General features: G+C 38.1%; 1 protein-coding gene across 9 annotated transcripts in view; it reads left to right on the forward strand.

Moving 5' to 3' along the window:
• The window catches only part of OSBPL8 (oxysterol binding protein like 8), an 85354-nt gene that overhangs the window by 36924 nt on the left and 22319 nt on the right, over positions 1 to 26111 (forward strand). For 3 of the 9 annotated variants that reach the window (XM_048300127.1, XM_048300128.1, XM_048300135.1), the window contains 5 exons: positions 855 to 989; positions 17803 to 17873; positions 21194 to 21274; positions 22128 to 22229; positions 23419 to 23622. In XM_048300127.1, the coding sequence (XP_048156084.1) occupies positions 855 to 989; positions 17803 to 17873; positions 21194 to 21274; positions 22128 to 22229; positions 23419 to 23622 (593 nt within the window). Of the gene's footprint in view, positions 1 to 12; positions 106 to 854; positions 990 to 11812; positions 12056 to 17802; positions 17874 to 21193; positions 21275 to 22127; positions 22230 to 23418; positions 23623 to 26111 lie in introns of those variants that run through there. The other 6 variants (XM_048300132.1, XM_048300133.1, XM_048300129.1 and 3 more) reach the window with 4 other exon arrangements.

Raw genomic sequence — 26111 nt, forward strand, 5'->3', positions numbered from 1 at the left:
TGTACTTTGCAGAGTCCATCCAGAGAATAGAACTTGTTTGGTTTGACTCAAATCTTCTGCTGAACTTTTAAGGAAAGCTTGGGAACTCTTAAAACCATCAGTGTTGTAAGTTCCAGTCTTTTCTTTAGTAAATATTGCTTGTTTCCCTCTTTGAACACGTTGTCAGTATATCTGCTTTCACATGACAGGTGTTACAGAGACAGTCATTCTTTGACTATGAAAAAAGGTACAGTTTTGTTGTGTGCAGCTTAAGGAAATGTACAGACTATAAAACAGGATGGCTGGCGAGGTTATCCTAGAAATAGGTAAGAAGACACCAGACAAGTTTTTCAGACTGATGAGGTTCAAGGAGAGTAACTCTTCTGCTTTAAGCCTTTGCCTCGACAGAATTTGTACATGATTTTTATTGCTAAGACTTGTTTCTTGTGATGTATATACAGACATTCATCTTAGCTTTCTGGGATGTTGGTACAGCTTGATCTGGCAAGCTGTTTCATGGGTTGGCTGAGTTGTGGCTAGTTAAACCAAAAGCTATCGCAAAAGTGGTAAAGAAAAGAAGGATTTCAAAAGATAAGCTACAGCTCAATGCTGTATCTGTATTCAGTATCAGCCTTTCCAACCTCATGCTAGTCTTTGTTTTCATCTTCTGCCTCATGTCTTAGACCAGTCTTACTGGCTTCTTTCTGCCATCCTCTCCAAAGCAAAGACATGGTTTGAAAACCTCAGTTTCTAGAATGAAATGTTTCGCAAGAGAGAAGTTGAAAACCAGTTTCATAAATAGCAGTGAAGTTCTTAATAGAAATCTATGCACAAGCACATAACATCATTGAATGAGCACCTATTTTGTATTTCAGCAGTGGTAACAAACAGTGATGAACAGCCTATAACTCCAGGAAAAATGAACCAGCACCAGGGGAAAGAAGGTTATTTTACTCCAACCAAAGAGTTACTCCAACCATGTCTCAGTCCAGGAACTGCCCATAGTCATGGTAAGACAAAGTTATTTTTTACAGAGGTTTTAAAGAACTTAGATTCTGACTTTAACTGTTCCAAATACTGGTTCAAAATCACTGCCTTTTACAATAAAGAGGTAAGGAAGAAAGCATATTAAAATTTTGTATGTAATTATTTGTATCGTTATGTGTTAATCTGAAACAGGAAAAAAAGGCATTACGTGATGCACTAGTTTATTAGAGCATGCTATGATTTGTTTGATGGGAGAACAGTCCACGTGATGGTAGATGATTATTTGTGTGTAGTCCTGTAAAACCCACAGTAACGTTCTTTTCTCAGTATTTACGTTGTGCCTTTATGCAGCAGTATTGTGATGTACCATAAGTGGAACTTCTGTGTAAAGATACTTCAACAATTCCTTCTACTGAAAGATCCTTCTCTTTAGAAAAAGAAATAAAAAAGTCTCAACACTACTTTTTGCCAGCTTTCAAGTGGTCCCTCTGCCTTGCTATAAACCTGTTGAAAACAAACTCTGTGGATCCATGAGAACTGACTGGATGGAAAGTGAAACTCATTAGTAGACCTGACATGCTGATAGTCTATTCAAGAAACAAAAAAAACCAAGCGATAGTTGCTCTTGTGCTTGTTTGCTTTTGAAACTACTTGTATTTATTGCCTAGGAAATCATTAGACATTTTTCTTGGAGTATTCTTAGTGAAAACTTCAGGCTTTTAAAATTAATATTCTCTCCCCTTTTACTATTGGCAGCCATGCTAGTCATCCATGCTTCCTTAAGTTTTTTTCATGAGCGGTGTTCCTGACATGGTTTTATACTTTTTACTGGTTTTGCTATGAGTTTCCCGAACTCCCATAGTTTGCTTTGTCAAAGTAATGATATTAGTGTTTCAGAGTAATAAAGGCAGTCTCTTAGGTAACTTTGAATCATATTCCTGTTTTCCTATTCAGTACTATTGAGATAAGAAAAAAACTTTGAAACAAAGACAGTTGTTACTGTGCTGAATCTGGTAGTATTTTAGTGTATTTTAAAGTTACTATGGTAGTATTTTTGGTACTACACACAGTTAGCTCGGATATATTTTCTAATTCTTGGTGTTACCTCACTGGAACAGCACTTGATGTCCTGTGCCTTGTTTCAAGCTTAGTCTGGAAATATTTTCTGTATAATATAAATATAACTTGTTTATAATTTTTATTATGTTGGAAGAACTTTTGGTTATTTTCTCTCTGTACTGTGTTGTATCCTTTACTAGACAAATGCTGGAGTTATGTAAGTGTATTTGAATATCCTAATAAATTCTTCCTTTTAATATTGCTGTTCCCACTAATTAATAAAGTCAAATTGTTGTGTTTTTTTCAGGGCTTTCACTCATAGGAAAATCATTGAGATGGGCTTGAAAACCGCTAAGACTTGATTGTCCTATGTCAAGTTCCTTGCAGATATTAAGTTTTCTCTCCAGATTTTTTTTTTTCATCTGAATATTTCAGGGCTTATGTATGTGGATTTAAGCTGGTTAAATGTATTTGTGCCTTTTTTTGCATCAGTCATCACTGACTTCATTTTCCAGGAGCACTACTAGGAATAAGACTGTAGTTTCATGAAACAAGAAATTTGGCTTGCATTCAATTTCAGTAGAGAAATGGTACAATGTGGGCTAGGCTTCAGCAACCCACAGTTACTGTCTTGCAGCCTATCCGCAACTTGGGAGGTGATTTTTATGGAGTGGGTTGACCAACATTTGAAAATTGGGTGAATGGTAGTTATTCCTATGGCAAAATTACAGTGCTGGAGAAAATGTGAGCTTATTACATTGGAGAAAAAGAGATGTTGTGGAAGCCTGAAGAATATGAAGTAGAACAGAGTTTAACGTGATGGAGTACTGGAGGCTGACTGTTGTAACTGAAATCCAGTTAACGAAGGTCTTCACAATGTGCCTGTAGTACAGTATAATGAGACAGGGAATGCTTAGATGCAGAATTTGAAGACATTTACGAGGAACTAAATGGAAATACTTTTAGTCACTGATACCTGAAGTCATCCTTAGGAGATGGGCAATGTAAATAATTCAATATCATTCTAGGCACAGGATAACAGAGAATCAAAATAGAAAAAGTGTGTGATACAGTTGACAAAGAGCTGAGTAAAGGTACATAAGGGAGAAGTGTGACACAAGTACTTAGCATTTGCCTGTGGACAGTTGGATGTTGTGCAATGCCGTTTGGCCTCTTTTACCTAGGCTATGTTGTTTCCTGCTGCCTGAATAAAAAGTGCCTGTGTTGCAAGGATCTTTGGTATAGAACCTGTAGCTCAAAACCACATGAGTTGGAATGAAACAAAGCTTGTGATGGGGCAGTCTCTGGAACAACCAGCACTAACTTTGGTGTTAACATGGAGACCACCATGGTGGCTGTCTAGCATCTGTCCAGGGACAGGCATGCTCAGTGGCCATTTCTTGGAAAATCTACTGGAACAAGCTTAATTTATGTCTTCTGCTTGTGTTTTAAGTCAGATCCTAATGACAAGTATTACAAATATGGTTAAAACTGCACTAGTCTTAACATGAGGGAGGGGAGGTAAATATTTAACATTATTTTGAGCCACTGACTTCCTATTTGGAACAAAGAGAACTATGCAATTTGTCATTGTAAAGTTGTAAGTGATACGTATTTTATCATTTTAGGTGCTCCTGTATAAATACTGTGTTTTCATTTGTGATCATAGCTCTGGATTTCAGAAAGCTTCTATTTTCTTGTACTTGGTTTCTTAGTTTAAGACATGTTTTCCTCCTTCCTCATTCCTGTCACTCTTGTGAGATGGAACTTAGTATGTTGTCCAAGACAGAGACGGAAGTCTTCTTCTTGGAGTCCAATGCAGATTTATTTTACAGATGTAGAGTACAGTTTGATCTGGCAGCATTGTCTAGTGATTGTTCAGCCAAAGTCTATTTAAAATGTCACTGTTCCGTATAATCTTTGCATTGTTTTACAAAATATTTTTAAGATCCTTGAAGTTATGCTGTCCTTTATTCTGAGGCTGAAGTATCTTACCTGTGACTGGCATGCGTAGGTGTGGAGGTCGCACTCACTTCCATTGAAAGCTTCAGCAAGGTTTGATGGAAATGTATTAAAAAAAAGGGATGGTGGAGATTTTTCCTGTATGATATTAAACTGTTTATGTAGAAAGTGTAGTATTTTAGTGGTCAAGTGCTAACTTGGCCATATATAGCATGATCCTGAGATGGGCTTTTAATTTTAATTTTTGTGGATTTAATTTATTCCTGCCTTGCCCATCAAGTAGTTAACTAGAGCGTCAGAGTAGGCCAGTCCTGATCATAATGCTAAAACTAGTGTGTCTTGAACATACTAAATGATTATACTATGTTTTTTGCTCAATATTTTATTTAATGTCAGACTTGGAATAGGACCTAAATAATTCAGTAGCCTTTTGATGGAAACTTTAATGAGCTTGGGGAGTTAGCTTTATCTGTTAAGCTTTGTTTATGTTTGTGGGATGGTGTGTCTTTAGGCTTTAGTGGGCAGCATGGCCTCAACAACTCACCAAGACCATATTTTTTTAAGTGTAGTGCATATAGATGTTAGTACTGCTAAATCATCTTTCAGTTCTAGCAGCTGACACACAGATAGTATGATGGTAATTTAGCTCATTTTCTGTGTTTGCATTCAGTGGTTAAAAATGTTATTAACTATTAACGAACAAACAACTAAACTTCTATCAAGATTATTTTTGGAATTTTTCCTTTTTAGCCTAGTGTGTGACCAAAAGGAATAACTGACAAAATTATTTTATTGCAGTTTAAAAATTAACATTAAAAATATCAAGTACAAGACTGCATTTTCAAAAGTTGTAGAGCAGGACTCTGCTTGCTGATGTCATCTATTTATGTCGAATTATCCCTGGTAAATTGGATTCTTGTAAATCTTATTAACTCAGGCATACTGATTTATTTCTTTGATAAAATGAATCAATGCAGAAATAGTGATCACATTAAATTTATGAAAAAACTCAGTCTCCTTATAAATGATTAATATTTTTAGCTTACTGATATTTTCTTAAAACATATTTCAAACTTCTATGAAGACAGCATAGGTGCTTAAATAGCAGTATTTGTGGTAAATAGTATTATTTAAAATTCTGTAATAGAATCCTTGAAAATGTCAGACTTTTCTGTATTTTTCCTGCCTTTATTCAAACAGCAGTGAGATGCAGATGAGGTTAAAATGTGAGCATGTTCTTCTGGGACGTGTGTGCCCAGAAGGAGCCTGACATGAGATAAGAAACAGGATCTGCCGTTCTTTTCCAGCAGAGGAGTAGTAGTTGTTCATTCAGTTTGCAATACGATAAAAATGTATCGTGTTACGTGACTGAGAAACAGAAGTGACTTAGGTGCAGGCAGGTGGGTTGACAGTGGAAACAAAATTACATGTCTGCCAGTGATGATGACCTTCAATTGGAAGGAGGAGGTGAAGCTGGTTTTGGGGAAGAGTGAGGGCATTTTTGGCTGTGCTGAGCTTGTACTTTAAACAACTCCAGAGGAAGCATTTAAAGGATATGCTAGTGCTAGGGTTTTAATCCACAGGATGCTGCATTTTTTGAGAAAATACAAATTTTTGTATGCGAGTAAAGGTGGAAAGCGAAGAATAGGCATTTTCAAACAGGAGGTCCTAAAGAACAGTTATTAGCTGGGATGAGATGCCTTTGGAGCCTTAATGACCCAGAAAATACCAGACTCAGATATTACTGGCTGTGTACCCAAGGCAACTAACAAGTTAAAGTTGGTTTGTTGTTGACCTGTGCAACTTGCAGCTTTTAAAAAACCCATTTGTTTCAGTTGTTTGGCTCAGTTGACAGCAGGAACACAATTTGTTTCACTGGGCAATAAGAAAGGTCTGGAGCTCCTGACTCATCATCCCTGTTCTGGATTCCTGGTGGTCAGTGGGCAAGAAGCCCCAGAGATACAGCAGTGCATCTCCTCTTAAACAGCCATCAGTGAAGACAGATTACTGAGGACCAAGAGAAGGAAAGATACAGCCCTGTGGCAGTGAACTCGAAGCCTTTTCAAAGCATTAGCAACTCTACCTGAGACAGGCATTTGGCTGTGGTGCTCTGGGCACGTTTCTGCCAAGAGGTCACAAGAGCCTGTTCTTTCATACAAATGCATGAAACTGGAGCCAGAGCAGAGAGGAACTGCCTTGGAGCTAGGGAGAGAAATGTCGCTGCCCATAATTACAACAGCAGATGGAGGCATCGAGCACAGGCAAGGCTGTAACTCCTCTGGGAGTTGATCACTGCTTAAATTCCAGTTTGTGCTGTTACTTTTTTTTCCAACCAGTGCTTTCAGTGTATTAATAATTCTTTTTGATAATAGTATTTGGCTTGCAGATGGCAAAATCTTGCCAGTCTGTCTGGTTCCAGACCAAGCTGTTTTCCTGTATAGTTGGGTTATATTTAATCTTTAATAGTGATTTCTGGTTTTCTTTTCACATTTTCTATGAGTTTACTCTCTATATCTAGACAGACTGAGTTATGGAAGTAACTTCATGCCGTCTCCTGTTTCCCTCTATCTTTTCTTTGAATAGAGAAGCTGAAGAAAGGCGAAATAATTTATTATCTTGACACAGTAAGAACAATTTATTACTAAGCGTATCACACTTTGTTACTTCGCTTCATCTTCCCATAAGTCTGTTTCATTGTCTCCCTGCTAAAGAAGAAAGGTCTACTTGAGGCTCTCCAAAAAGCTTTTTTTAAATACTTCCATATTAACAGTAAGTGTTACTTCTGAAGTAAGGCACCTTCTCTGCAGAGTAAATGCATTTAACGTCTTAGAAAAATGTTAACACTTTCGCTTTCTCCTTCTGCATAAGAATTCTTTCTAAAACCTTGCAAGCCCTCATGCTTGGAGACTCTTGGTCTTTCTTGCTATTTTATTAGGAGGTGTTTTAGTTTATCTTGCTTTGCTTTTGACGATGAGGAAGTGTTCTGTAATCAACAGTGTGCAGGAGCTGTGGGCACTGGTTGTTCTTTAGGTGGTATTGAATTAGTGTTGGTTGTCCTGCTGCAGGGACCTGAGCCCAAGGACACAGGGGGTCACTTTTTAGTTTTTTGATGGAGTGTGGAGGTGAAGCCCCAGTTCCACAAAACTGTGTAACTTACTTGGAGTAGCTTTAGTGATGCTTGTCTTGAATGGGATATGAGTGAGGCTCTGGTCACAGTAGGAGGAAGGAGCTTGAGCCTTAAATAATCTGATCTTAGTCTGTGTTGTAAGACTGAGTTTCTCGTAAAATGTTTTAAGTTCTGCTGTGTGTGATTAGTTTCCTGAATACATTATCCTGACCTCTTGCTTTCTTACTGTAATGCATACTCTGGCACATTCCTCTCTGCAAGTCATTGTGTGTTTATTAAAACTTGCCATTTCTGAAATGCTACTCCACCCAGTATTTGTGGCTTGGGTAAATTGCATATACTCCTTTCTGTGTGGGTTATAGCTTTATGAAAGCGTGGTACTGGGTTTAAAAGGCACAGCAGGACTGATTGCTGTGAAACATCTCAAGCAAGTCCTCTTTCTCCATGACAGTCTCTGCAGGACAGGCCTACTTGAACCGGAGCTGTGACCTTGAGAATTTCATAAGGGCTGAGATGACAATGTTGAAACCTGAGCAGTGAGCAAGGCTATTTACTCCGTGTGGGAGGAGCCGAGCAGGCTGTTAGCAAGTGAGGAGGTGCAGCCAAGTACAGTTGACAGGGGAGCCTTGGTGGTCATTCATCACCACTCTCAGGCTTGCCTCTGGAATTACTCCTCAGCTAAACTTCACTGGAGCTGGAAATACCAGAGAACAGAAGAATACTTGGTGAAAGAAATTTGCCTCTCTAAACTACTCTCCAACTTGTAGCCTCATGGTTTAGGTATAATTTTTTTCTGAATCAAATATCAGTGCTGAAGGCAAGTATATCTTTAATACCCTTCTTATTAAATAGGAGAAAACCACTTTTACTTCAACTCCACATATGAAAATCAGGTGTTGGATAAAACCTTTTTAGGTATGATAGTCTAGCTGCTTTCCTTTTTTGTTTTCTGCATGCTGCAAAGAGCGTGTTTGTACTGCATGTAGAGAATTATTTATGACATTTTCATGGACTGGGGGAGAATTCTACTGGAAAAGGTAGCGATGTTGAAATGTCAGGGCAAATTACTGTCAAAATTGCAGGGCAAGTCTAAAAAGCCTCTGTCTTCCTCTACTACACCAACCTGTCCTTCCTCCTTCTTTTCTCTCTAGCTTTCACAGAATTTGGTTTTAAGAATATTTTGGCTTTTCCTTGGGTACCTTTAAGGAGAAAAGGGTTATTTTTTTTAAATTTGCATCACTAGACATACTCTTTGGTTGTATTACTGCATCAGTATCAGTTTGTAGAATGTGTTTGTTATTCTAAACTTCTAAAATCTCTATAAAAAGGATTATTATAGTTACAGTTCCTCATTTGGGTAGTCCAGATTTGATTTGAGTTTAATTTCAAGGAATTAATACCTGTACAATTTAGAGAGGTCTTTTTTTGTTAAGACCTCTGTTTTGTGGTTTTTTTAGATGTAGATATTTTTCCATTGGTGAAATGTTTTAAAGCTAAAACCAGACTTTGTCAAAAGTGTTCACAAATGGTTAGAACTCTAGGTATCTTCTATTTGACTTTGTTTTGTACACTGAGATTTACATTTTGCTCCAGTCAATATCCTGGAAGAATGTCTTAAGCATGGGATTATGATTAGTTTTCAGCTAGTATTTACTATTGAAGAAGCCCAGATTTAATATCTGGGAAGAATATGTGAGAAATACGTTCTGGCCTTTAGAAAAATGTATACATTAAATAAGTTTTTCTCCTCTAAAGAGATGTTCAACAGATTGAGAATGAATTCTTCCCCTTTGTTCCCTCTTAACCTCCTGCCCTGAGATACATGAACTAAGTATTTCAGTTGTGTAGGGATTTTTGTCTTCCTACTGATAAAGGTATTTTATAAAACAGAGAAACCAGGAAGCTTTTTTTCTCTTTCAGTGGCATACTTAGTCTACTGCCTCCTATCATGACTTTTCATAAATTTTTTTATGAAAATACTCACATATTCATGCGCAGATACACTGTGTCATGCCCCTGATGCCTTTGGGCTAAAGTGCAGATACTTTCCTGTTCATGCAGGCTTTTCTGCCATGTCTCACTTAAGGAGTTGGACTTGGCTGTAGTTCTATTTGTGAGTATCTGAAACAGTGTAAATTTCTAAGGTGTGTATGAGAGTGCATTTTCTAAGTATGTCAATTATTAAAGCCCTGGAAGCTAGTATCAAACGTCTAGAAGGCTGCCTGGGACATTAGTCTAAGATCACGATGTCTGATTTCATCAGTACATGGACCTTTTCTGTCTGAATTTATTTTCAGAAAAGAGAGAAGAAGAAAAAGGATTTATGGTGTTTTTTAGTCTTTGAGGGGTAGGGAGTGAGCAGATGAAGGAGGAAGCTTAAATTAGGTTTTTTCTTTTCCTCCTCTGTTGTGGTGGTGAGACAGAGTCATATTTTGGTAAAAGGCTCAGAGCCTGCCTCTCCTGGGTTGCTGTTGAGTTAAAGCAGAAGGTGCTTAGAATACCTGGATAACAGCTTCCTTGACTGGAGAGAGCCTCAGAGAGGGGAAACGTAACATTATCCATATTGAAATTCTTAATTTTATCTATCCGGAGAGTTCGCTTTCAGTTCTAAATGGAGAAAAGGGCATAGGAAGGAGAAAGAGGTATTTTAATCTGTTCCTGTTTACAGTTTGGCTACATGAGCAGTGTCAAGGGACCTGCGAGGGCATGAAGAGGAGTCAGGGAAAGGCCTTCAGGATTATGTTGTTTCCTGAAACCCCTGGAAGTGTAGGCACTTTTTTTTTTTAGTAATGTGAACATAAGGTGGCAGAGAAGACTCAGTTGTGAAACGAGCTGCTGGGCTGGCAGGCATGGTCAGGCATGGAGGCAGATGCAGACCAAGGGATGTGCAGGTGTCTGATGGAGGAGCCGCCTCTCCCACTAGTCTGTGTGACCCAGCCATTCCTGTACAAGACATGGAAACGGCCAGATACCAGTGTCAGCAGAGCTCTGGGCAGGGTCACAGCCCTGACTCTGAAAGAGGAGATAACAGCCCCATTCATTAACTGGGCAAGGTAGGTCTGTAATGAGAGGATACAGTTCCTTCTGTGTGTAAGGGGAGTTCTACTGCAGCTTTCTCTTGATTTTAGTTAGAATAAAAAAAAAGAAAATGCATATTCTGAATAGATTTGGACCAAGGTATTTGCTCTGTTTTGTAGTTAAGACAGGTTTGGAGAGGTGATATGGAGCTGTGTTTATTAAAACAAAACCAAAATCAAACAGAAAAAAAGGTAGTGTTCTCCCTCCTTTAATTTCCTCCTCACTGCCCCCCCATTCCACTCCTTTAGTTTTTTAGCTGCTCTTTCTGTTCCTTCTGGGACATTTGGACAAGGACTGCTTCAGCTGAAAGAAGTGTGAGACACAGGGCTGGGTAAATGGAGACAGGCCTGAATACATGATGCTCATCCAGTTTTTCCTACTCCCTGTGCTTAAGTGTTTTTCATGCAGCATATAATGGTTTCTATTGATGGCTATCCATGCCTCATATTTGTTTTTATCTGGTACATCTTTTTACCTTGTCATATACTGGGAAGTTAACTACACTTCTTTGTATAAGGGGATGGAGTAAATAATATTATTTGAGGATTAATCACATTCATGCTACTATTGATTTAATTTATGGCATGTGTTTCACTTTGTAAGAGAAGGAGACCTCTAGTATGGAGTCAGGTAGAACTCTAGTTCTTATTTTCAAGCCAGTTCTTGGTGTCCTGTTTTTTTAGCAGAGAAGGTTTCAAAACCTGTTTCATCAATCATAAGATGTGGGGAAAATGGGACCCACAGAGAAACACCAAATGGGAAGGAAGTTCCACATATGGAAGAGGGTGGCTGTGCATGCTAGTCATTGTGGCAAAGAGGCTGCTGATGTAACCAGCAGTGGATAAAGGAGGTTAGGGAGAGATTATTTGACTTTATTCTGGTAGCTGCCAGCAGGAGGAGTTTGGATCAGCGGATTTCTAGTCTTGAAGCACAATTTACTGGAATCTTTTTTATGTTTAAAATTTAAGTTGGTCCATTAAAGTGTTTTATTCCTTGAATAAAATATTTGGGGCATTAATAATAAAAAGCCTTTTTGTGGAGATTATTTAGGGCAGCTCTTCCAGGAGTCAGGCTGGTTTGTATATATAAATATGGGAGAGTTTTGAGAAGAAAAAGCAATTGCCTCACCTTTTAAATAAAAATAAAAAGTGAAGTTGTAGAGGCCATGGCAGTCAGTTGACAAAAGCTAGTTAGGTAAGTGCCTGAACAGGAAAGTTTGACTTGGCTGCATAATGCAAATGATTGGCTCCCTTTTCAGATTCCCGTAGTGTACCACAGTATCAAACAGGGAAGCCACATAGCTCATGAGTTGTCTGTTGTGCGATATAAATTTGGGACTTCAAAGACTAACAGGAACTTGATTTAAGGAGTCCTTAAAAGATAAGTACCATTTTTGTGTGCTTCAAAACTGAGAGGTAAAAAATGAGATGTGGTGTGTTTCCCAGAAAAAAGGAGCTGAAGCAAAGCCATTGCACTTTAAGCATCCTAAGGGCTTTGATGAGAGAAGTATAGTGTTGCTTGGCTTGCTGCTGATTTGGCAGCCTCTGTCTCTTCACTGCATTTTTCATGTGCGCCCTTCGTTTGTTTCTTTTTTTTCCTCTTTTGTATCTTACTCATCAGAATGTGAGGTAAAAGGCTGCTACCACAACACTCTTGTTCCAAGCAGCTTATGCTAGCCAGCTTTCCCAGAGAACATAATCCTTACACAAACACCTTAACTCATGAAGGAAGAAGGTCCAGTGCGACGTAGGTTTTCTTCATGCGCTGGGATTTCTTCTGTGTTTTCTCCACGAGCTGATGGCCGAAGGCTTGTCCGGAATGCTTCATTTGGCGGATATAACGAGCTCTCTCCTGCTTTACCAGGTTTGTTTCAGTCTTGCATTCCTTAAAATGAACAGAAGCGAATAAAATTTTCACCTCAAAGTTTTAAGCTTGAATGAAAATAATGTACTGAGATGTTGGTAGAAATCGGAAAGAGTACTGCTTGTATGCATTTAGATAACAGCTCTTTGTAGTGGCAAGATTTGCAGACAGGCAAACGAGTAAGTTAGCTTTTACACTGCCACAAATCTCACTTTAAAATGCATTGGTGGATTTGAGACTGACTGGAATGTTTGATTTGGTTGTTTGGGCTTTTAGGACTGAGGTTCTGTGATGTGGTTTATAAATGCCTTCCTTTCTTGTACTTTCCACTGCCCCCCCTCCTTCACCACACACACACATAATGGATCTGCTTTAAAATTGTAAGGTACAGCAGAAGGTTTTCATTTAGCTGTAACTACTGGAAAATCTGCAGGCTGGTCATCAAGGGTTTGACATAAAATGACAAGACAGAAAATGAGGGCTAAAACATAGCCTTGCCAAACTCTGTAGTGCAAGATTTGGGTTTCAATCTCCTTTTGCTCAGATACGTTGTTTCCTGAAAATCAGTACTGGAATATTGAAATGGATTGGTAGAGTTTCATTGTTCCTAATGTGCTCTTCTGATGCAGGTACCTGAATTTCAGCAGTTTATTTCAGAAAGCCTTAGTGCTTGAAAATGTGTTACAAGGTCACCCATTCCTGAAAGGGGACATAGTACAAATTGTGCATTCTTTCCAGGATTGCTCTGGGTATGTGATTGGTCTTGTGTGTGTGCACAGATGCACTTTATTGTGTAGTTGTACCCCACACCACAGGGCCAGGATGCTGCAGGGGGAAGGAAAGGGGGGAATAAAATAGTTTTCACTTTCTATTGCATGTCTCCTGGAGCATGGCTCACTGCATTTGTAAGCCCTGGTTCTGAAGCCCTGGAGCAGAGTTGGGTGCAGAGCATGGGGGAAGTTGCAGACTGGCGATTAGGGGGTCTCTGCAGACACCGTGTCTTAGTAAACTTGTTTTATCCTGGAATGTTTCCTTTTACTCTGCTCAGGAAATGATTAGCCTTCTACCAAGAATCTAACACTGAGTTTTATTCAAGCTGCTTACAGAATAAAAGATCTCAAAGCTTGAAAGCATGGGGTTGGCAACTAGACAGATGCTTCCTACCTTTAAAATAAATGTGTAGTCTGGTAATTAGTGAAAACAAAAGGGTTTCATTTTGTATTTGCTTCCTTTTTGTATAGAATTCTGCAATTAAAGCTGATCACTGTTCATAAGCAGACAATAAATGACTACTTAAAATGCAGAATAAATGGAAAGAGGTTTTTAATGAAAAAATTCAAGTGTGTACATAGAATTAAAAAATGCTTTCTCTTTTGAAGTCTTCCATTATATCTGAAGAATTTAAACATTCCTAACATGCTTAATAAACATTCTTTATATACTCTTTCAGATTGGCTTAAGTAAAGAGTAATTGTCTAAAAGATACTCATATGTAGTTACAGTGATGACAGTCTTTGGTTAGGTTTTTTTATTTTATATGGTGCTTGCAAAAGAAAACACGACTGTGAGAAAACACATAAAAGGAGTTGCTTACTTTTCTGATTACTTCACTTTCAAAGTCCATGGAGGAATCTGAATTAGTTAATATGAAATTGTAGTCTTAAATCTGGTTGTCAAGAAGCTTTTGAAAGCCAGTCAGTTAAAAAGACTACTGTTCCCTGTGTTCAATTCTTTTAAAAGATTTTTTTCCCAATGTGTTTATTATATAGCACCAGTATTGACAACTCCCACTAAGTACAGCTCATACTTCTTCCAGAAACATTTTCCAGCTCAATTATTTGTTCCTCAAAACTGCACATGCACACCAGTAATCAAATCAGGCTGTTCCTTTCTTTTCACTTGGAAGTCAGTAATGTTGTTGCTTGGATTGCTGTTTGTGATCTTTTCCTGCATTGCATTGCTTTTTTGCTGGTTTTTTCTGTATGTTTCAAAAAGAGCCTCCAGTGGATAGTAATTATTTATTTTATGGATAAAATAGATCTGACATTAAAATGTAACCATGTTTATTTTCTGATGTATTTTTCTCATGTATCGTAATTGCAAATGGCATTTATTGAGAGGCACAAAGCCAGTATTTGAGATGAAAGAGTTATGTGGTAGGTTTTGGTTTTTCCCTTCCTTCAAAATTGATTGAAGGGACAGATTGTGGGTGCAACTTTAAAAAATACATGTTATGCTTGAAAATTGAAATCTATTACCTTGACAGTTTTGTTTGAAACTGTACCCTGCCACAGTCTTTATCCTAAATAGTCTCTAATCTTGGAGTGTACATAGCCTTGTTTTTTGTCAACAGTGTTTTGAAGAGGTTTTTGTTTGGTTTTTTTTTTTGGATTGTCTACATAATCTGTCTCAATCTCTAAAGCAGCACTGTTTGACTTTGTTTCATCGGCCTCTTGTATACAGTGGTTCTAGTTCCTCTGTCAGGCTCTTATATCTGTCTGAAAGCTCCTAATGAGTTTAATGTAGATTTTCACCTGCAAGTTTTGGAAGAACATGCTGAGGGAGTGCTCACAGTAGGAGCGCACTAATGGACAGTTTCCCGTGGCTTCTAAGGTCATACCATGAACTGTGGCTGACTGCACTGGCATTGGGATCACCTTTCAGAGCCCATGGGACCTGTGCTGTTAAGATAAGGAAGGTCACACTGGGAGAAAGTCTGTTAAGATGTGGTGTTGCTTTGAACACAATTGCTGATGCTCAAAACTGCTTTAGAGAGTACAGCAGTGGCACTGCTAACGTTAAAGGTTGCTTTCAGGATTGCAGGTAGAAAATGATACGTAAATTCAAAGGATGCAATAGAGAGGAAATTACAGAAAGGGACTGTTCAACACCTGAATTTCCACATTGTAAAATGTGAGCTCAGGTTATTTCGTTAAAGAGCTGCTAATTGAGTTACAAGATGGGAAAGAACAAGTAAGCTAAAATATTAAGTCCCAAACCACTGCTGATAAACACTGAAAAACTAGAAACACTTTCTTTATATTACCCCCTGCTTCTATCCTTTTGTGCCCTGGCAATCTCTGCTCCAGACAGCTGTCTGTATTGTGAGCTTATCCCTCTACAGAGAGGGAGGTTACAAGTAGGATGGTGGGGGATGCAAAGCTGTAAAACTGGGTTTCCTCACAGACCGAGATGGGGCAGTGCAAGGTGTTCCAGCAGGTGCAGCACCCTGACTTGGCTTTGCTGATGAAGCCCTGAGAGAGCCCTTTTCTGTGCATGTGGGGGAGGGAGGGAGCAGTTGGTGTGGTGGTATGCTCATGAATCACCTGGCACGCACACCTCTCCAGCTCGAGACACTGAAAGCACGGAGATGAAATTCATGGAAATGCCACTGAACTTTGGTCTTCATGTCCAGTTCTCTGTGACAGAATAGTTCTTTCTGGTCATTTCGTCTTGGTGATACTGATGCAAAGCTTGTTTGTGAAAATAAAAAATGTATGTCTGTTAGATAAGGGCATGTAAAGTTCTTAAAATTGTTGTGCTTTAGAAAGCAAGCTTTGAATAATAGCTTCTTTCCGTAAGAACAATCCTGACTTAGCACTTCCTTGCTGATTTCCCTCACTAAGCCTTCTGTATGTGCCATTAAATAAATAAAAATGGCAAAGTCGTTAGAAAATGCCTGCATTGCATTTTCAATGGGACTTCATGCCTTTTGAGGAATTTCTTTGGGTGCTGGATGAGGTCTGTTATGGTCCTGGGGTGTGTTTGACTGCCTAAGGCTGGCATCGAATCCAGTGATTTCTCAGTGAGCTAAGGCAAGTGTAGCCTCTGAGGCTTTAAACAGCCTTTGTTTTGTTTCATGCCTCATAACTAATGCGATAGCAAATGTGCTTTTGCATTTGGTATTATCCAGGAAATGTGGCTTCTGGTGTCTGGATTTTTTATGGATTCCTTAGTACTACACATCTGCCTGTCAAGGTACTTCTTCCCTGTTGTTAAATGGTCTTCTGTGTTACAGGTTTTCATTAGCTGAACAAACCTGTTGCAGGTGTGTGTTGGAAGAATTTCAAAATTAAGGATTTAGTGAACTGTGCCCAGGTGGGGCTTCTATGAAGATGTGTAAAAGTTGTTTGTAAAGGCATGTAGGACTTCTTTTATTTATGTGAACATAGAATGAGATATTGTACTGCAGTATATAATTTTTAAAAATCTGATCTTGAAAAATAATATCTGCACAAAAATAATAAATACAAAGGGAGAAAAAAAACGGAAAAAACTGATTACCAGACCAAAACCAAGAGGAATCTCAAGATTTCTCGTGTAACCTGGAGATCAACCTAATGCCTCTTTAACTCCATGAATCTTCCCAAGATGTGTAATTGTGACAAATGAATCAGTTCTGTCTTAGAGTTTCTATGTATCATAAGTTGTGGAAGGGGGAAGATAATAATTAGAAAAAAAAAAAAATTCCTACAATGGACAAACTACCCAACACCACTGCTACCGAAAGTTAGAAATTCTTCCAAAGCTCATAGTTTCCCCGCACATACACACATTCCCCTGAAGAATGTGAAATCAAGGAGTTGCCCTGGTAAGTCTTCTCATTTCGGGGATCAGAATACCGACTTGTGTTCCAAAGTCGGGACCATGCCCGGAGGGACGCTCTGAAGCTCTGGTGGTGTCGGTGGGTGCAGCGTGCCCGGCTGGTCCGGGGCGGTGGCTGTGGGTGCCGGGTGTCCTTGCTGGTGCAATGCCCTCTCGTGGGCACAGCTCTCAGACACCCCCAGCTTCTGAGACCAGGCTTCTCAGCTGCCTGGGCTGTTCGGATATCCATGTATGACTGCATGGTTTAATCTGCCTTCTCTCTGAAGGGCGAGTAAACGATGGCATGCTGACTTACACAGATAAATGCATTGTGCAATTTTTTTTTATTCCTGTTTATAAAAGCTGTATGCTGCCACCACCCTATTCAAATAAAATGGATCAGCGAGTGAGATGTTGTGTCTTGTAAGCAGAGTAGGCGATTTTTTGCGAGAGGGTGCCAGGTTTTCAGTCTATGTTCTGTGGCACATAGCAGCTGTGTGGCAGCACCCATACCAGTTGTGTCCCTGTTTTCCATTGTCACACATACACAGACTTACTTTGCTTTACTGGGGAGGTGTGGGGTTTGTCACAGAAGAAAAACATGGGATTTTGTTAACTGTTTTAATATAAAGCCTTGTAGTTATGCTTCTTCAGTGTCAAGTTGGAAGTATAAATTCAAGGCTAATGTAAGGAACTTTTTCCATTTTCTTGCAAAAAAATTCTGACTGGTGATTTTTCATCAGATTTGCTTTAATGTAGCTGGTATTTAACAATTACCTAGCTACAGAAATGAACAAATAAAAAAAGGCTTTATTTAGTACTCTTCTCTGTGCCTGCATGTATGCAGGTAGGGGAGAATGAGAAAATAAAAGGACAAAAGTTGGCACATTGTATTTACAATTCATCAGGTGATTGGATCAGGTGTGGCATTTTCCAAATACAGTGGACTGTTCTTGCCTCTTAGTGGGTATTAAATTAGTGTATATTGTAGTAGCTAGTGTTTTCAACTGATGAGACAGATTGGTATGTATATGTTATTTGGAAATCCAATTTATTTGTACTTTTTAATGCTAAACACATAGGTAAGTTTATTTCAAAGGCTAGCTCATGTAAATTGTTAATGAATTTAAATTATTTGCATAATGCTGTTTTTTTTCTTTAAGGTTTTGACAAAGGGAAGGATGAAGCATCACAAAGTAAAGAGGATGTGGCATATTCTATGTCAAAAAGCAAGGTAAGGAAAACAACTTCTTAACCAGGCTTAAAAATGTTGGTGTATAAAGGAGTAAGCATTTTTAATTAAAGGCAAATGTATTTAACTTTTGTTGTAGATAATCTTGAAGATTACTCTTCAGATTCAGCAATAGATAAAGATTAAAGGGAATTTCTTAATATAGTTCCCAGGATGACATCACATGCAAATGTGTGGTTCAAAGTAGTGAAAATTAAATATAGAGTCTTCTTGCTGTTGTCTTGGAGTGGGATGTTCCCTTGCCATAGATTTTAAATTACCTTGCCATAGAGTTTGAAGGCTCTAATTTACCCAGCTGTATGGTTTTGTGTTTTCTGCTAGGATGTCCACTGTCTTTTTACAGAGGCAGATGTGGTAGCAAACACTTAAACAGATTGTCAGGGTGCAGCTGGTGTGGGTTGCTCTGGAAGGTGAGGACCAGATCTTGAGCACAGCTAGCTCCCAGGGGAAAGGGGGGAACTCCTGATTTTTTGCTGCTTTTGTGCACAGCTGTTCCCACAGCACTCTGCCCTGGGCACAGGCAGCCACACCCCTTGGAGATACGGTTTGCACTCAAGGTCTTGACACAAATTTTTCTGTGATATTTGCCATAGCAGAGCTGTAAAGAGAAACATTAGAAAGATATTGAAGGAAAACGAAGAGACGTAAAGATTATAGTAGCATTTCCCAGCTTACATGGTGTCATTGAAATTGCAGCGGGATAAGCAGTTTCGTTTCTGCAGCTGATGCTGCAGTTTTGTGGTGTGTAGCTAAGCGTTTCAAACGCTGATGTCCTACACGTGACTTGGAATCACGAAACTTTGTATCTTTTTGCTTTAGTGCATCCTAGAGCCTCACTTGTCAGGGATATCAAGGAAGTGTACTTCACCATCCAGCTTTCTTCTGATCAAAATGTTGGTCCAGAAACCTCAAAATCGGTTTGACTTTGAAATCAAGTTAATGTGATCTCTTCTGACTTGAATTTATTCCAGACTCTCAAGAATCATTTATCTTTGACTATCCAATTCCTTTTTCCTTTCCCTTATATTTTTCTTGGTTCTTGTCTTTCCAGGATCTTAAGTCTTTGTGTTCTTTGCTATTACTTTTTTTGTGTCTTTCTTTTGAAAATGAGACCAAGATTCCTAATTCTGCTAATACATGCTTTTTTTCACCCATTTTTTTAAATTGCTGCATGTGGGCTCTGATTATACTAGTGGAAGTGAAATAGCAGCCCTTCTTCCTAAGAGAGAATGGAAAAGCAGTGATGGGACTTGCCTGGAATCTGGTACTGAATGTACTTTGCTGAGAGTTACAGCAGGTTCTCTTAAAGTGTTTTATTCTAAATTTTTTATCCCATTTGCTATGTGTAGATGTAACAGTGAGAAGGTTACTGGCTTAAAAATATGCACTGACCTGTCTCAAAACACTGAATAGGTGAATCTAGACCTTTACTCAGTGTCATATTACTGAGATTTAAAACTGAGACAATGAGAAAAGGAGTTTTTGTAGCCTGTGAAACTTCCTGGTTTGGGGCTTTTATATGCGTGACCTTTAGATTGCCTTAGCTTTCTGTTAGTGAGCAACTAGAATATTTTTTAATGTTTTGCTTAAGTTGCTCCATTATAGCTTGCATAATGAATTCATTACCTCTTCTTATGTGACAGTGATAAGCATTTCTCCCCTCTTCTGTTGTTACATTTAAGGTACTGTATTTCCTTTAAATTCTAGAGAGAGGAATTTAATTTCAAGTTGTATGCTTATCTTAAGGCTAAATTTTGAGTGTCAATAACATACCTTTATTGCAAAATAAAGAGGTTTCCTTCAGTTTTCCAAGACAGATACAGAAGTTAAAGAAAATTTACTTATCATTAAACCTGTTTTGAGCTAAAATTACTTTTTGTCAGTTATTGCACATATCTTTTTTACAGTAGCTAAGTAGACTCCTGTAAAGTCTTAGTTCTGAATAAAAGATGTAAAATAGAATCCAGGTTAAATTGTTCAGTACAGCTTGTGAATCTTTGTGTTTTGTTTCCTTTGTTTGAGCAGCTTGTGAGTTAAGAGAGTGCTCAAGTGCACCGTTTTTACTATTGCAGTAAGTTTTCCTCAAAGCTTGCGTATTTTTGACTGTCATTTTACAGTATTCCAAAATACAAATTCAGTGAATAGACTTTGCACTGTAGTTTGAGATTTGAAATGTGGAACATCTTCAGGGTTAGTTTTAATAAAATGTCTTTGAATTTGAATTGAATACACAGTTTAGAATGTTACGCTGATTTTTTTTTTTTTTGACAATGCAGACAGTTTGCATCCACCAGGCTTATGTTTCAGTGTACAAAGAAATACAACTCTTTGTAATTTATCTGAAGTTTGTATAGAGTGCATACCTTCTCAATGTTCTCTGACTTCCAATAGGAATGATATGAAAACTCTGTGATAAACTCCTCTTTTTCTTTTTTTTTTTCCCCCCCTAAAGAGTGCTGTTCCTAAAGTGACTGTTTGATGTCTTGAGTTCCCTTTGAACTAGTAGGCAGCAAACCCTAGGAATAAACTTTGAACCTTACAAGACATGGGGGAGAGGTGGGGGGGGAAGATCATGTGGTGCTGAGGGAGCTCGTTGTCCTGTATGAACAGGACTTGGGTGTCACGAAAAACCTGGGTCTCAGTCCTGCCTGACACCACCGTGAGCTTCTTGAAGATGACTTGCAAAGTAATCAGAGCGTGGAATTAGGGAGCAAGGAGCAGAACGAGTGCCATTAGTGGGCATTTCTACTCTGATGTTTTATAGAGCACTGAATTCTAGACTGAAGAGGCTGTATTTTCCTTCATGAGTCACAGGGTAAGTGCCTCTATAGCAGTCCGTTTGGAGAAGCTGTCAAGTTGTGCATGAAGACAGCTGATTCTGTATTGTGATTCATACATCCTGGGAATGACTCCTGTGTTAAAACACCTGTATCCTCCTAAAACATTGTCTCTCTGCTAAAATAATGCCTAGCTATTCAAGCATTCTCTGTCTAGTAACAGTCTACATGAGCTAAATACTTACTGTGTATAGGTCAACTGCTTCCAAAGGAATCTCAGACTTCTTTCCCATAAAACCCTTATGAAAAGAGGCTCCATGAATAGGTGGTGAACACCTCATGTTACAAGTTGTAGTTTGTTGGTTTGGGTTTTTTTAATGGGGAAGCAGTAGAGAAGTGAGAGGGAATGGGAACCTTAGAAACATAATTGCACTTCAAACACTTTCAAAAGTGCAAGCATCAGTAATATATTCTTGTATCTGTCATTGTCATTTATTTATTTATTATGTGTGTTGTGAATTTCAGTCTGAATCCAAGCTTTTCAATGGCTCTGAGAAGGACATCTCTCAATCTTCAAGCAAACTTACAAAAAAAGAATCTCTCAAGGTGAATTAATTTCCTAGTAACTCCTCGTGGACAATAGATGCATTTATGTAGTTTTATCTTATTCTCTAATGAGAAGACAAAAATGCCAAATGGAATATTTAAGTATTGTGAGAAGCTGTGCTGTTGAGTCTCTCCAAATTTTACTGTATTTTTACTTGAATAATGGCATTCTATAATGCAGTCTTTAAGATGGCACAATGTTGTAGAATAACGCAGAAGATTATAGGTTAATTCAAGTTGGCAAGGATGTCAGGACACCTACATGCAATGAAATGACAAATGGAATTATCAATATTACAGTTTGACTGCATTTCTACTGTGTTGTAGCAAGACCAACTTCCCCCTGTGTTGTAGCAAGACCAACCTCCACTGCTTGGCAGATACCATTTCAGGAGAAACGTAGAATTATTTGGCTTTAAATGAGGGAGATATGTTGCTGCAGATTTCTCCTGGGGAGGGAACATAACTGGTGGGTAAGGACCACAGATTGGATAATGTACCTATAAATTGGAACCTAGTCCAGTTTTGGTTTTGTACTTTACACCAGGAAAGGAAGAGAGGAGGGGGCTGGTTTGGTTGGTTTTTTCTCCCCTTTGATTCTAACAGGAGATTCAAAGTCCTCAGTTTTAAAAGAAAATTGCAGAAGAATCTGAAATTGGCTACGTCGTAGCTGCTCTTGAAATAATTGTTTGCACTTTGAAGTCAAATAGTCTGTTTTAAAGTTACTTTTCTATATCTGTATTGTGAATTGAATTTAGCAGGTTTTTCCTCAGCTTATATTGGTCAGTGCCTTTTTGTGCTGATAACTGGCTTATGGCCGTGACACTGTAAATATTTTTATTATTATTTACAGGTTCAAAAGAAAAACTACAGAGAAGAAAAGAAGAGAGCCACAAAAGAATTACTTAGCACAATCACGGACCCCTCAGTTATTGTTATGGCTGACTGGTTGAAGGTCAGAATCCAAGTGTGAAACCTGAGTTGAAGATGGAGCAGTTAGTTGCTTGCTGCTTTCTGGCCAGAATAGAAAAGGCTCAATCTTTTACTTGCTGTTAATGTTTTTCTACAGGCACAGCAGCCACTAATTGCATCCCAAGGTCTCTGTGCTCAAATCCTAGGGGACTAAGAGAGGAACCTAGCTCCCACTTACTGCAGTCACCCTAGTCACATGCATCCTGTGTGTATTGCCATCACTTTGGGATGAGTTGGCTTTGCAATTCTCATTTTGTCCTTCTCATTTTATGCTTTGAAGTGCAACTCTGTTACATACATAACAATAGCAAAAATTATTCAGTCGGATATTTGAATGCAGATTTCTCAGTGTATTTCTCGTAATTTTCCTTTCCTCTCTTAAGAGCTAGCTGGTACTGCTATCTCAAAAATAGCAGTCCATGTTATCAATAGTAGTGCAGTTTATACATTTCTACATGTTCCTTACATTTGTAAATATATTCTTTGGCTAGGAATAGCATAGTAGTACTGTACAAATAGTGCAAGAAAGAAGATCTTTAACCTGTTTTTACTGTTTGCTCCAAACAAATAACTTGCCAGGAAAAAGTTTCTCCAGTTTTTGCAAAAATCGATGTAAACAGGCCAAAACACTGCTCAGAGGTCAAGTTGTCATTCAGTTCTACAGACACAGAAGCAATTAAAATTCAGAGTTGAGAGAATTGATGCAAGCAGTCTGATGAGATGTGGAAATTCCGGGAATTCTTTTAATTCACAAACAGGTTGAAGCTAACAGCTGTTGTAAAAGGTTTTATCTAAGAACTTCGAATATATGAGTTATTTTGTTAATATCTTATTTTTATTATCAGATGTCTGACCTGTGTTCAGAGGAGCTTTATTTCCAAAGATTATCATGTCCTTGTGCTAGTGATAAAATATATTTCAAATAGGAAAATTCATTAAGTTTTCAGATGAGTTGTCATACTTCCCATATCTGGATGTGTGCATACCCATTTGTAGAATTGAGTACTCATCAAGACAGAAGAGCAAGCAGACCTTTATATTCTTTAATAAACCTGGGTAAACTTTTTAAAGCTTTTAAATAAAAGCTAATAAATTTCAATTTTAATTTTGTTAAGGAGGATGGTTTTGGTATTGACTTCACTGAGATACAAGTGTAATTATTTATCTTCTAGATTCGTGGTACCTTGAAAAGCTGGACCAAACTGTGGTGTGTACTGAAACCAGGAGTGTTGCTTCTTTACAAAACTCCCAAAAATGACCAGTGGGTAGGAACAGTGCTGCTGAACGTTTGTGAACTCATCGAGAGGCCTTCTAAAAAAGATGGCTTTTGTTTCAAACTTTTTCATCCTTTGGAGCAGACTATATGGGCTACAAAGGTTAGTGGTAGCATGCATGGTTCTTAAGGGATGACTAGCATTAATCAGCTATGAATAAAGACAACCTTAATGAAAAGCTGAACAATGTTCTCTGTTTGAGCTTCAGTGGTTTGTTTATTCTGAATATAAGCCCTCAACATCTAGTCTTGTTTATCAGAAAAGGTATTTGATTTATGCTGCTCTGTATACTTAAAGAGCTTCAGAAGTGTTGTGTACAAAGGGTTGCTGTTAAAAAGGTTAATGCCATCACACATCACATAAATGAAAGGAATGAGAGTTTAAGATTGTATTTTACACCAGTCAAATATGAGAAATTAAGGGGAGATTTGCCAAAATGAGAGAGTTTTGTTAGAAACATTTCTTGGTGTCCAATTCTATATTCATGTAATAAAATGTCACTTTAGTTCAATTTGCTTTAAGAGTCAAAATGCAGATTGCTTGCTTGTGCGATACTAGCTTATATTGCAGCTTGTTATGATGTTAGGAGGATAAATATATTCATTTAGTTCTGATGTCTGTTTGCCTTGTCATACATGGCATAATATTGTGAGCAGCTCTTACCTGTGTTGAGAAGCACAGTGTGTTCTACAGGGCAAAGGTTTATTTCAATATCTTGTAAGGATCTTTAATGCTTGCTCTTACTCATTGTTTATAACCTGATAAACTATTGTAGTTCTTGTTTTGTGTTTGCATGTGGAGAGGGGATGTGGAAGCACAGCACAAGTGAACATATTTTCCTTCTGAAATAACTTCTTGCTTTAGATGAAATTACTGTACAATATTAAGGCCCTTGTTATAATTAATTATACCCTCTGCAATATTCATCTTACAATCTCACAATCAGTAGCTATCTTATCTTCTAAATCTTAAATTGATATAGATGTACTGACACATCTGTAGAATATGCTGTATTAAATTTGTCATCCTTTTCCTAGGGAAGTCAGGCAGTATAATTCCTGATGCTTGGAGTCATCCTGAATTGTGATCATTTATCAGTGTTAATCTAAATTTACCAAACTTAGATCAAATCACTTGTAGTTTCTTTTGAATAATTTATTCTTGCTTAGGCAGACTTTTCAGTAATTAGTGGTGATCTCACATTTGCAGAACACAAACTTCATATCCTTTTCCAAATCTATAGTGTTTGGTGTTAATGTGCTTTATTTATGATATGTATACATGCATTGCAAAGTGGTGGCCTGTCTGCAGAAGATCACAAATCAGTCTTATATTTCTTTATTGCTTGGCAATGAGAAATGGATTTGTTTGTTTTTTTAACTAGATATTTAGAATTTAGAGGACATGCCCTACCAGATTTTTACTTTTTTAAGGTAGGTCAAATTTTAAACCTGAACGAGTTGATATTGTCCATTCTAAATGTGCTGAGAGCTGGAGTGACGTTTGTTCATTTTGGTATGGCTATTTGCAGTTGAGAATTACTGGATTCCTTTAAATGAAAGGCCTTTAAGTTTGAAGCCCTGTTCTGCCTTGTTTACCTAGTCAATCATAATATCCTAGTTACAGATTTATTGTCGTGAGGCAAACTTGTGTAAGTGTAATAGCAATTGACCGATCTAGAGTGGATTTAGCAGAAAGAACCTCAAGTCCAAGGCAAAATGAGCCTTGTTTGCAGTCCGTGCAGAAAGATAGCATTGCAAAAAACATGTGTAGAGGTATAAGTACTGCCGGAGATTTTCTTGCTTGAACACACTTGCCATGGTATGTCCTTCTGGCAGACTGCAAATTCTCTTCTTCAGTAGTTTGTGGCCAGTCACTTCACATGCTCCCTTAAGCCTGTTGCTGTGGTCTTTGATGTTCCTCCTGCACTCTGAGGTAGCTGATGCACTGTACCTTGTTTTGTCTTCCTTGTGTGCCTGGTCCTGATGCCATTTCAGTTTTCTGAAATTAATAACTGGAAAAGTTAATGCAAATAACTTTTTCTGAGTCAATTTACTCAGGGGTGACTGCTTATCAGTTTCCATTGTTGTCTTTGAAAGAATGTTCATGACATTTGAGTTTTATTGGCATGAATATTCTGTAAGAAGTAAACTTCAAATTTTTTTTAATCTAATGGAATTTTTGACTTGACCATTGGGTTGGAGTAGTTGTAGCCTCATTCCATCAGGAATAGAGACAATCCAAATAAAGTCACCCAGCAAACAGAAACTAATTTGCCTCTTGTACAGATCACTAACTACTGGAAGTTGGTTTTGAAACCATAATGAGTGAAACCAAAGAAAAGTATCCAGTGCTGCTGTAACAGTAACCAATTAGAGGAAATCAAGATCCATGAGCAGTTATATAAAATAAGTCAACTTACTTAAATCTTTGCTAAAAATTACTCACTTGGTTTTAGTCAATATATTGTTAAAACAGGAAGTGTAACTTTCTTGCAGAAAAAAAAGCAAAACCAGACACCAAAACCATCCTGCACCTCTAAATTGTAGTTGTTTGGTACAGAATAAGTAGCATACCCTGAAGTGGCCACA

The sequence above is a fragment of the Corvus hawaiiensis genome, chromosome 4 (assembly GCF_020740725.1).
Source record: "Corvus hawaiiensis isolate bCorHaw1 chromosome 4, bCorHaw1.pri.cur, whole genome shotgun sequence".
Lineage (NCBI taxonomy): Eukaryota > Metazoa > Chordata > Aves > Passeriformes > Corvidae > Corvus > Corvus hawaiiensis.